At 37.9% G+C, this 11,703-nt stretch overlaps 2 protein-coding genes across 5 annotated transcripts; one reads left to right on the forward strand and one right to left on the reverse strand.

Moving 5' to 3' along the window:
* Nucleotides 1-98: 98 nt before the first annotated feature.
* Nucleotides 99-7,170, forward strand: LOC135651565 (E3 ubiquitin-protein ligase RGLG3-like). 2 transcript variants are annotated; one of them, XM_065171742.1, is made up of 12 exons: nt 99-243; nt 1,102-1,255; nt 1,706-1,790; nt 1,884-2,024; nt 2,130-2,243; nt 3,277-3,374; nt 3,452-3,531; nt 3,604-3,709; nt 5,185-5,312; nt 5,419-5,554; nt 5,714-5,770; nt 6,740-7,170. In XM_065171742.1, the coding sequence occupies exons 2-12, from the start codon at nt 1,136-1,138 to the stop codon at nt 6,821-6,823; spliced, it is 1,149 nt and encodes a 382-aa protein (XP_065027814.1). In that variant the 5' UTR covers nt 99-243; nt 1,102-1,135; the 3' UTR covers nt 6,824-7,170. The 2 variants fall into 2 exon arrangements, with proteins under 2 accessions (XP_065027814.1, XP_065027815.1); XM_065171743.1 differs by lacking the exon at nt 99-243 and adding an exon at nt 267-802.
* Nucleotides 7,171-7,769: 599 nt separating this feature from the next.
* LOC135651566 (isocitrate dehydrogenase [NAD] catalytic subunit 5, mitochondrial-like) lies at nt 7,770-11,055 on the reverse strand. Of its 3 annotated transcripts, none has more exons than XM_065171744.1 (8): nt 10,898-11,055; nt 10,274-10,494; nt 9,286-9,606; nt 9,018-9,179; nt 8,859-8,933; nt 8,587-8,696; nt 8,444-8,516; nt 7,770-8,195 (listed from the first exon to the last, which is right to left on the reverse strand). In XM_065171744.1, exons 2-8 carry the CDS (start codon nt 10,442-10,444, stop codon nt 8,004-8,006), a joined length of 1,104 nt encoding a protein of 367 aa, XP_065027816.1. In that variant the 5' UTR covers nt 10,445-10,494; nt 10,898-11,055; the 3' UTR covers nt 7,770-8,003. The 3 variants fall into 3 exon arrangements, with proteins under 3 accessions (XP_065027816.1, XP_065027817.1, XP_065027818.1); XM_065171745.1 differs by having other exon boundaries at nt 10,861-11,045; XM_065171746.1 differs by lacking the exon at nt 10,898-11,055 and adding an exon at nt 10,755-10,837.
* Between the last annotated feature and the right edge of the window lie 648 nt (nt 11,056-11,703).

The raw sequence follows: 11,703 nt of genomic DNA on the forward strand, positions 1-11,703 counted from the left end.
CCAGTGGCTGCGCATCCCGAAGACGCTCCAATTCGCGCATCGTGTCCGTTGAATCGTGGGTCCCATCTACATGGGCGGTGAAAGATCGTTTTGATCCGAACCGATAATTTGAGCGGATCCTCAGGCCTTCTCGGTTGAAGGAAAGGCGTGAAGTGACCGCCTCAAGACTTAAATCGAGCACGCCAAGAAGCGGCGGTTATAATAAGAACTAAAGAGATCGGGAAATCAACAGCGATCGGCAAGGTAAAGCTCTCCTCACCTGCTCTCATCCCTCCTCGCGAACCCTATCTTCTCTGATTTCTCTTCTTCTTTTTGTTTCTTTAGTCGTTTCTTTTTCTGGATGTTGTAAGTCGATAACCTGTGATCTTGAATCTCATTTTGAAGGGTTGACTCGATGTAATCTTGATTTGGCTGTTTTGTTCTGGGGAATTGATTTTTTGGAAGGAAAAATAAAGCAAGAATTAGAGCAAATTAGGGCTGGAAAAAGCTGATATGGTTCCTTGGGCTTCCTGCTTAAAATGTCTTTTGAACCTGTCAGGGCGAGTGATATTGAGCGATTGCGGGATCTTCATCGTCTTTAGGGTCGGTTCACGTTGAATTCAGGGTTGAGGTTGCTTGTCGTGGGAATTTCTGTATGCTGCAACCCTTGTTTGGAGATAATTACTGTCGGCTTGGCTCTCACCGAGGGATAATGTGGGAGCATTTCATTGTCGTACTAGATGTATTGATTTCTTTGGTTTAACTGCTTGTTCGATATATGGATATTAACTTTTGGCATAAGAAGAGAAGAGGTCATTAACAAGTACGGGTTTCTTGTAGTTATAATCTTGTATTGATCATTATTTGCATATTTCTAGTTCTACATAGCGGTTTTCTCACCGATCTATTTTATGACTTCCTGCCACAATGTGTTGCTAATTTATGAGTAATCCATATCAATAACTAATACAATCTATTCGAGGATGATACCAACCATACCGCCCCATACCAGTCTGATTTCTTGCTGCTATTCAATGATTATTGTGTTTTGCATCTAACATGAATTTGTGATTTGACTAATGAATAACTTTCAAATCTAGTCCTTTTTTTCCTGGTTTGCAGATTGTACCATATAATTCCTCTATTTTGGAGGAGCATGAAACCTCATACGCACTTGCACCATAGTCATCATCATTCCAGGAGTTCCAAGGGCTCCAAAGGCCATGATGGGAAACAAGCAAAATTTATTCCAGATAATTTTTCCTCGCTTGACCAGGTTTGTGAACGAAATCATGCCTTCAAATCTTCTAATGGATTTTGTAGAACTTCCTAATTATATATTATCAAATATCAATTAATTCAGGATTTAAAATGTAACTGCATACTTTATTTTCACAGGTAGTAAAAGCTGTATTATAATTTGCACAAATATAATGAAAAACTGGTGTGGGGAACTCATTCAAGCAGCAACCTCAGTGTTGTTGATTATCATTCAGATCCTGCTAAAACCTCATTTTTGAGAAGTGGATGCCACAATATGCGTATCTTTGGTCTTAGACATTCATTTTATTGTTGTTGTTAGTCATTGTTAATCTTGTTGTTTTTGGTCTGAGGGAACTCAACCTCAGTATCTCACTGTAGTCTGAAGCTATATTTGTAGATAATTTTTTCCTGATATGCAACATCTTCAGTAGATTATTTAATAATAATTTCTTCCTTTAATCAGGTTATTTCAGCTTTGAGAGAATCGGGCCTCGAGTCTTCAAACTTAATCCTTGGTATTGACTTCACAAAAAGCAATGAATGGACAGGTGATGGACTGAATTTATGAAGATAAAAAGGGGATCCACTTTCTTTGAAGACTCATTGGCATTGTAGACTGATATTCCTGGCGTTGATTTTAGGTAGGAACTCGTTTGGTAGGAGATCTCTTCATGCTATTGGTGGTACACCTAACCCATATGAACAAGCCATTTCCATAATTGGGCGTACATTATCTCCTTTTGATGAGGACAATCTGATACCATGTTATGGCTTTGGTGACAGTAAGTGTTTCTTCCCCCTCTTCTCTTTTCTTCCCTTCGAAGCATTAATACCATGTTATGCATTAATTATTTCTGAAACTTATCTATCTGCTTTTTATGTGCTAGCATCTACACGTGAGCAATCTGTCTTCAGCTTTTACCCTGATAATCGTCCTTGTCATGGTTTTGAGGAGGCTCTTGCACGATATAGAGATATTGTGCCACACCTTAAACTTTCAGGTTGTGTACATCACATCTTTTTCGTTTTGATGACTTTTGAGAGCTAATTTACCAATTCATCAAACCCTAATGATAAAGCGACACTAATGTTAATGCTCAAACATTTATTTTTTTTACGTTGTATCGTGGTCTAAAAGTTACATGTAATATATTACTAATTTGATGCAGCTTTGCCCCCTGTTGGTTTATCAATTTATAATCTGAATAAATAAATAATATAAAGCAACCCACACCAGTTTGTACTGACCGGTAGATACGGGTCTGACAGGCAAATGGGATGTGGGCCAGTCCATTTTGGGTTGTTCAAGTCCGGTTCAAGGGTTGCTGCCCTGTAACCCCCTAAAACTGGGCAGTAAGCCCACCCAGGTTCATCATCTTTTCTTTATAATGATAACAGCTCCTCCTTTTAAATCCATGACATTGTTTTTTTTATTAGATGTTGTTTCCACATTGGATACCAAGTGTCTCACCTATTATTTAATTTCATCAGGGAGTTGAGGGATGCCATTTTCCAGCTTGCACAGAACTCCTACTTTCTTAAGTTATCCATAAACATGCTATACAAATTTTTGAGCAGGAAATTAATGCAAATGTTGAAATCATTGAATCATCAAGTTGGCAGATACATTTTTATTCTGAGATTTACTGCCAAAGGTTTTTGTTAATAAAACATCAAAATAAGTTTTCATGATATGTTTAGATCTGATGTCTGTCCTATGAAATGGTGTTGGGCAACGATTGAAAATTCAGGTTGTATTGGCCCATGCTAGTTAGCACATTTTTATTTTGGCTAAGAATTGAAATGACATGACTTTGGTCAAAATCTAGTTGTTACTTGAAAGATATAGCTGGTTTGGGGTAAATCAAGCTTAGGCTAGACCATTATAGGCCAAAGCAGTCCAACACTGAAAAATGAGTTTTGAAAACGGGTGTACTGATTAAGTATTTGTCACAGACTTTACAATTAAGGTAACATATATGTTTGAAGCTCATATGATGGTCATACTTTTGCCTTTTTCTACCTCATGTGCAGGCCCAACGTCGTTTGCCCCGGTAATCCAGGCATCAATTGATATTGTCAAAAAAAGTAATTGGCAATATCATGTTCTTGTCATCATTGCTGATGGACAGGTAAAAAGGATTTTGTGACTAAGAGTATTCAATTGGCTTATTTTTCTCTATCTTTTCTGCTATGTTGACAACCACAGGTTGCGAGGAACTCAGACGTACCACAAGGAAGATTAAGTCCCCAAGAAGGTGCAACCATGAAGGCAATTGTTGATGCCAGGTGAGCATTTAACTGGAATCCTCATTTGTGTATTGTGACATTGCTTTTTTCTGAAGCACTTATATCGTACAGTTTCTTTCCTCTATCAATAATTATGGTTGGTGTTGGTGATGGACCATGGGACACAATGGAGCATTTTGATGATTGTATTCCTGAACGTAGATTTGATAATTTTCAGGTGAGTTCAGTTGTTGAACATTATACTGGTGTAAGTTTAAATGTCATGTATGAGATCATATATTAACTTAACTAATTTTATTTACTGGTGGAGTTTAAATGTCATGTATGAGATTATATATTAATTTAAATAGTAATAATTACAGTCAACAATGTAGTTGTTTTCAAAGATGTAATTTATGGATGTGTCTTATCATGAATAGCCTTAATAGTGTTTGATATCTATATCTGGAGTTCACTGTCAACTGATCTCTCTTTTGCACTATGACATTTACTTTATAGAGGAATATCTTTTTAACAAGGATTTCTTAGTTACATGTGAGAGTGATCATAATACATTGATGGATATGCATATCTGGGAAGATTCCTGGTATACCCAATTGCAAGATGTCATAATATTCTATTTACCCCTCCAAAATGGCAGCGGTCTCTTTTTTTGCACTATGACATTCACTTTAAAGAGGAATATGTTTTTAATACATGTGAGAGTGATATCATAATACATTGATGGACTGATTAACATCTAGGAAGATTTCTGGTATACCCAATTACAAGGTGTCATAATATCCTATTCACCCCTCCAAAATACAAATGTCATATATATATATATATATATATATATATATATATATATATATATATATATATATATATATATATATATATATATATATATATATATATATATATATACACTCCTACAACACTTGAAAACCCGCATTTTATTCTTCTAAAGTTAAATGTCACCAGAACCCTTTTTTGCAAATGTAAATAGGTCTTAATGAGTTCTGATTTTAGGACCCATCAGGGTTAATTTATATTTGCAAATCGGATCCAAATGTGATGTCATGTCAAGGACATAAAGTGTAAGTTTCCAATGTTTGCAGCAGTGTATGTAATCATTATATTTTTTGAGGGGTAAATTAGATATCCAGGGTAGTAGGACTTGCTATGCTCCTAAATGGTCATATGCAAGTGTGCTTGATTGATATATATTTGACCTCTATAAGTTCCCCTTAGTCTATTGCAATGCTCAGGCTTGCTAGGCACCTAAATACTCATATGCAGATGAGGTTGATCGTTTTACCTTCTTTGGATGCTCTTAGTATTATAACATCTACAAAGATGGACTTGAATGTTCGGAAATCACCTGCCCTTGAGCAATAATTAATAAGAAAGTTGATGACCAATTAAAAGTGAATCAAATGCTGAAACATTTCTTGTTGATGTATCTTAAGGCTAGAGATTGCTGAGAGAATGAAAATCCTGACTTTCTATGATAAATGGAACTCATGTTTCTCACGGTCCAACTTTTCAATAGTAGATCCTTTATTAGTTTGTCTATGATATGTTTATTTATAAAAATCAGAAACAGTGATGCATCAACATGCTGATAACTTGCATTTTTTATTTTGAGCATAGCTATGTGCATCTTCTTCTTTCTCTTTTCTGGCTAAGGATCTGAGTTTTCTGCAGTTTGTGAATTTTACAAATATCATGAGTGCAAAAATGGAAATGTCAAAGAAGGAAGCAGCCTTTGCACTTGCTGCATTAATGGAAATACCTTTTCAATATAAAGCCACGCAAGGCCTCCGACCTCAAGAGTAAGTCCTCTGATTATTCCTAGTATTTATTGTGTAGATTACCTGATTCTGTCAGTCATTTTTCCAGTCCTATATCTTCCATATTAAACTTAAGGTCATCTCACAGAAACCAGAGTGACAGATTTAGCTCACCAAAAATTCTTCCTCCTCCGAAGGAAGTACTTGAACATGATAGTTTAATGATGTCATCTACTCGTATAGCAGATACCCAGACAACTGGCTCCACTGCTTCAACAGAGCAGGTATATTTTTCTTATCCAAGCAAATTTTAGGGTTTTACAGTAATAATTGTTGTACTGTAGCACGAGGGCATGTCAATGCCTTTTTTCATGGTATGTTAATAATATGTGCCAATCAGCAATGCAATCTTTGTCTTACAAACTTTTTTGTTGTTTTTTAAGGTCTGCCCTATATGCTTAACAAACCCAAAGGATATGGCGTTTGGCTGCGGCCATCTGGTAGGTTTTTCATTTAGTGTCTTGCCATTGTATGAAGTAAGTCAATCTTATACTTTTTTTTTGTTTTTGCTGGTGAAGTGCTGTGCAATGTCTTCACACTTTCATAGAAACAATATGAAGCCATAGAAAAGACAGCAGGAGACACTCCACCAAGGCTCATAATATGGAACATCTTTCTAATTGAAGAACCTTTTTAATGAAACAGAGAAAAGACATATATGCTCCTCGGAGCACAAAATGGCACTAAAATCACGATTCCTATCCTTTGTTGAAAAACCAAAAAATTGTTATTCATAGCATATTGTGCCAACAGATGGACACTTTTGTCACCCTCTCCATAGATGTGCTTAACTCTCTAATCCTAAATAATACTTAATAGACCCAAAACAATCTGGATGCCATTAGCAATGCAATACGTTTATGATGAGCACATTGGCTAGTAGCTTCGTGTTTGTCTCAACCACAGTACAATCTATGCTTTCGTGAATAGCAGCTTCCAACCCTTTCTTGACAGCCATCCACTCATGAATGCCAGCAGCTACCATCCTTGATATACGAAAAACCTGCATAAACACATTGTCCATCAGCAATTCTAATTAGAAAATCGGGTCGACTCTCTTTACTCTGTGGACTGAAGGCTCCATTGGTATTTAGCTTGAAATATCCAGCATTAGACTTGCACCATGGCACAAATATGATGTTAGAGACCATTGTAGGTTTTGTAGTGCATTAAGCTTGACAAAGTCCACCGTATCTTATTCTAACAACAAATTAATTTGTCCATGTCTACAAATCCATTGTGCTGCTACCCATTACAATATTGCTCTTTTACTTGAAGATGATGTCTCCAGTGATGCAAAACGGAAGAGACAAATTTCTGAGCTAGAAAATACCTTTTCGTGGTTTCTATTTCTTTAGTAGTTTGGATGACTTGCTTTTACAAGTTTTTCATTCTTTCTGTTTGTCAAGACTTGCAAGGAATGTGGTGCCACCTTATCAACATGCCCCATATGCCGAGCACCCATAACTACACGCTTGCGGCTCTTTGCTTAGATGATGGTCTGGTGCCTAAGCCTGTGGTGTCCTATCTGAACCGCTTGGGTAACCATACTTCCCGGGATCTAACCCTTCGTGAACCGTTAACGCAGAAAACATGTACATTACAAAATTCATTCACCAAGCTTGTTGTATTATACATAATTATTATCTGTTTCATAAATTATTGTCCATTTTTAGTCTCGATAGTATCAGCTGGTTGTGTGAGATTGTTATGTATCAATTTGTGTCTCCTGGTAGTAGAGGTGCTACTGTTTTGCAGAATTGCAGCACTCATTTGTTGAGTCAATTGAACAAACATTTTATCTTGTTTCTTCCTATTGCTTATTAGGAGTGGATTTTCAGATTTGGGTGGTCTTAATACATGGAATATGATCAAAGTTTGCATCATAGAATTGCATGCTATGGATTAAAAAGGCAGCAGCTGCAAAAAATTAAGAGATCCATTTGGAATGGAAGAATGAAGGTATTCTTTAGTATCCAATGGGTTTCATATGTCATTCATCGATGCCGAGAGTGCCAAAACGATGCTACCATAGTCATATGATCCTCATGCTGTCTTTGGGAACCTATTTATTCTCTTTGGCAACCTATTCATATGTTTGATGGATGTCAATATTCACAAAGCAAAGAACCAACACCAAATACTCTGTGCCCTTTCCTGATTATGTTTCCACCTGAACTTCTAGAAGAACACTTGAATTCTTGGAGTTTGTTTATCAGATCAGAAGCGGAAGATTGGGTTTCAATCAAACATAATTTGAAAGTAGCGATGCTCAATCTAAATCACATGCAAGTCGCATTTGGTGTTTACCCAGTTAAGGAAATAATGATCAAAAGAAGACACCACAAAAGCTGTTCCTCAGCAGAGGTAAACTGCGTATAATTTCAACACAACTTTCTGCCTTGCAAAGGAGAGTTACTGCACTCTTTTGGCGTCAAATATTGAATGTCACCATAATTCCATAAATCCTTATTTGCAGCTGTTGTTAAAACCAAGACTTCAGGAAGGAAGAACAGGTAAATGTACTATGACATTTTAGTATACTAATTATTACATGCATCCTCAGAAGTAAAAGAACATAACATGGGAAAATTTTGAAAGCACCATTTTTGGTCAAGCAATGAGCTGGAAACTCAAACAAGGAGGGGTCTCATATTGGATACCATGAAATCCTTAGAGGTGATCACACACTGCTTTTGTAAAGTCGGTTGTTGATGAGCTGCCTCCAAGGTCAACGGTTCTGTACTTTCCTTCTGCAATGGTGCTAAGTATGGCATTTTGGATTTGATCAGCTTTATTGTTCAGCTTCAGATGGCGTAACATCATAACAGAACTCAGCAGGAGTGCAGTCGGATTTGCAAGATTCTGGAGTCACGGATTGCACAACATGATCAAACAATAGAAACAAACACTAGTACAACTACAGAATGGATGAAGCTTTGGCATGTTTATGGAGTTGGAAAGATGAATTATAATTTGTATTCAGACATACAAGTAAATGACAATTTAACCCACAGAAAAGTAACTGCATGTGCTTGCAAAATTGGTCACTATCAGTTTGTTGTTTAGAAAAATAAATAGGCAGATACTGTTCAAGATACAGAAGATCCTACCTTTCCAGCAATATCAGGGGCTGAACCATGAACAGCTTCTGCCAGAGCAATGCCACCTTCACCTATATTGCAACTGAAGAAAAGAAATCAACCGATATAAAAATACTCCCTTTGTACCAAAAAGCTGGCAAAGTATAAGTTACCTAGGAGTCAAGCCCAAGCCTCCAATCAAGCCCGCACACAGGTCGCTGATTATGTCTCCATAGAGGTTGGGCATCACTAATACATCAAACAAGGCAGGGTTTTTCACAAGCTGTCATAAGCAACAATACTTGTAAGCTCCATGTAAAATGCATGATAACAAAAAAGTTCAGCTCCGAGTTTATATACTCCTATAAGAAGTTATCAATTTTTAGAACAATTATATGGGTTGTGACAAAACTACAGCCAAATTTTCACAGAAGTCCAAACATACCATCATACAGCAATTATCGATGATGACCTCCTCATATGTTATCTCTGGGTACTTCTCCGCAACCTCGCGACAACACTGAAAACAAATCCAACGAGAGGAAGTAACCTCTTCTCTGTCTGCAAAGGGACTGCCAAGTGCTAAGTACTGTATGCATTATACCTTGAGAAAGAGACCATCAGTCTTCCTCATGATGTTGGCCTTGTGTATTGCAGATACCCTTTGTCGGCCATTAGCCTTGGCATAGTGAAAAGCATATTCTGCCACCCTTAGACTTGCTTGGCGTGTAATGATTTTTAAACTTTCTACAACACCTCTGACCACCTAGCGTCATGTGTGCATCATACATAGAAAAATTAGACAAGTGACCTAACTATCAGGCATCAACAGGTTCAAAGATAATAACATTCGGTTCAAGTACATGAATTACCTGGTGTTCAAGACCACTATACTCTCCTTCCGTATTTTCGCGGATTGTGACAAGATTAACATCATCATATCGAGTTTTATATCCCGGAAGGCTTTGGCAAGGTCTTACATTAGCATAGAGACCAAGTTCTTTACGTAATGTAAGATTTAATGATCTGTGTCCCTTGCCAATAGGTGTAGCCATAGGGCCTTTCAAGCCAACACCATTTCTCCGCACTGATTCCAGACTTTCCCATGTCAGAAAGCTCTCTGTTCTTGGGTCCACCTTGTCACTCACATAGTGTTCTTCCCACACTATGGGCACCTCTGCTGCACCAAACACCTGCAATACCAAACCTGTGTCAAAAATAATCAGGTATTTAAATATTCCAACTCAAGTTTTCTTCACCTAAAAAGAAGATGAGAAAGGTAATTCCTCGTAACAAAAGGACTAAGAAGCAGTTACAAAGGAACAGGTTATTGTTTAAAACATATGAACTGGCTGGCCATAAAAATGCCTCCTTCTCATCCAGCACATGAATGACATAAAGCCTTAACTGACTTAACATTCTTGGTATGAGGTTGAGATGCTCAAAGATGCTCCATCTTTACGAATATATGCAAAGCTGTAAGAAACTTGGTCTTCACCAATATATATATAGTTGAGCTAGTATAGTATACTGATAGGATGTAGATCTCAATCCAACCAGTTTGAATCAAGTATTGAAAGTCTATTTTATTGAGCATGATCTATGACATAGACTAAACTTGTTAGAATTTGAGGATCTTTTGCATGAACATCAAGCCAACAAAGAATGAATACTACTGTCAATGCACTAGAAGACACTACGGACATCTTGACAAGTTAAACCATTGATCTTAATCATCAAAAAATGAAAACATATGCGATAAGGTCAATGAATATATATTCAATGTTAACATGCTCCTCCTAGTAAATTTGAAGGTTCAAAAGAATACTTTTATTAGAAACGAATAAGAAAACCTCAAACCTGTTTAACAGCCTCTGCGATTTCAGGCCCAATTCCATCACCAGGAAAGAGAGTAGCACGAATCAGTTCACTCGGCGACGCAGCGCTATAAAAGGGTTGGCCCAAGGATGGATAAATCCTGCCGGGGATCTGATTAACCGAAAGCCTCCGAAAAATCTGACGCAGAGCCATAGACACAGTCTACCGACTTAGGTTATGGCTCTTGTGATGATCAAGAACTCCTGCAACGGACAAACAATACTCTTCACAGACCATGAGAAATCACAGAGAATCAACCCAATCGAGAAGAAAAACCCTATCAACCTCCAAGACAACAAAATTCTCAAACACGCACGCAAAAAGCCAATCAAGAAATCACCTGAACCGAAGAATGCGATAAAACTAAAACTAAGAATCAACCCAATCGAGAAGAAAAACCCTAACAACCTCGAAGATAACAAAATTCTCAAACACGCACGCAAAAAGCCAATCAAGAAATCACCTAAACCGAAGAATGTGATAAAACTAAAACTGTCCAGCGCCGAAGCAAATTACAAGATGATCAACGACAATAAGAAAGTTCAAGATACGACAGGAAGAGGGATTACATGTTATGTTAAATGAATTGGGGAATCGAATCCTGACCTCCCACGGGAAGATCGATGGACGAGGAGGTTGCGAGATGCCGAAGCCGAGAGATGGGAATTTAGCTCGAAGAAGACGGCGATCCAGAGACGATGGCGACGACAGAGGACACGGCCGAGGGCACGGTCAGTCCAGCCGCATAATCCACGCCCATGCTCTCGTTCGAACCGAGTTGACTTCTGTGTCATGAGTCAAAATCGAACAATCGGTGGGCCCAGGGTTTCCTCACTCGGGGAACGATGGGTAGGTAACCCTGAATCCTGATGGGGATTAATAAACAGGTGATCCTCATCCTACGCGTCTGATCGGGTCATGTTACATTGGACCAGTCCAATCCCCGACCGAAGCAACCGCTCTTACAACTACCAAAATCAATCTAAAGAAACAAAATTACAGACTCGGATCAAACCAGGTCCGATCAAACCGCCGTTCTCGGAGGGAAGGCAACAATTGCCTCTCTTATTGCCTTCGTTCGCGTGACGCAAGCGGTTCTGAAATTTTCAGCATGTTGTTCAAGATAATGAATTGTTGAGTTCCCAGCCTCTGCGTTGTATTACTGCATTGAGGTGTGTTGATAGTGTCTAAGAAGGATGCAAGATTGCTATCCTTTTCATCACTTGGCAGAATATTTGCGTAGTAACGAGGTCTCAACGTGAAAAGCTGTGTTTATATATATATATATATATATATATATATATATATATATATATATATATATATATAATGTCTAAAACGAACGAAAAAGGATGGTTACAGCAGCCAAGAATCATATGTACATTCACTAGCAATAGCAAGCCCCGGCAAGT

The sequence above is a fragment of the Musa acuminata genome, chromosome BXJ3-10 (genome assembly GCF_036884655.1).
Source record: "Musa acuminata AAA Group cultivar baxijiao chromosome BXJ3-10, Cavendish_Baxijiao_AAA, whole genome shotgun sequence".
Lineage (NCBI taxonomy): Eukaryota > Viridiplantae > Streptophyta > Magnoliopsida > Zingiberales > Musaceae > Musa > Musa acuminata.

Excerpts from the sequence above, each read along its gene's own strand:
- LOC135651566 (XM_065171744.1), bottom strand. The coding sequence starts at position 10,444 with ATGGCTCTGCGTCAGATTTTTCGGAGGCTTTCGGTTAATCAGATCCCC. Across the intron at positions 9,607-10,273 it reads TCGCAGAGGCTGTTAAACAG|GTGTTTGGTGCAGCAGAGGT; the intron begins GTTTGAGGTTTT and ends TTGGTATTGCAG. Across the intron at positions 8,697-8,858 it reads TCGATAATTGCTGTATGATG|CTTGTGAAAAACCCTGCCTT; the intron begins GTATGTTTGGAC and ends TGCTTATGACAG.
- LOC135651565 (XM_065171742.1), top strand. The coding sequence starts at position 1,136 with ATGAAACCTCATACGCACTTGCACCATAGTCATCATCATTCCAGGAGT. Across the intron at positions 2,025-2,129 it reads ATGTTATGGCTTTGGTGACA|CATCTACACGTGAGCAATCT; the intron begins GTAAGTGTTTCT and ends TTTATGTGCTAG. Across the intron at positions 5,555-5,713 it reads CCACTGCTTCAACAGAGCAG|GTCTGCCCTATATGCTTAAC; the intron begins GTATATTTTTCT and ends TTGTTTTTTAAG.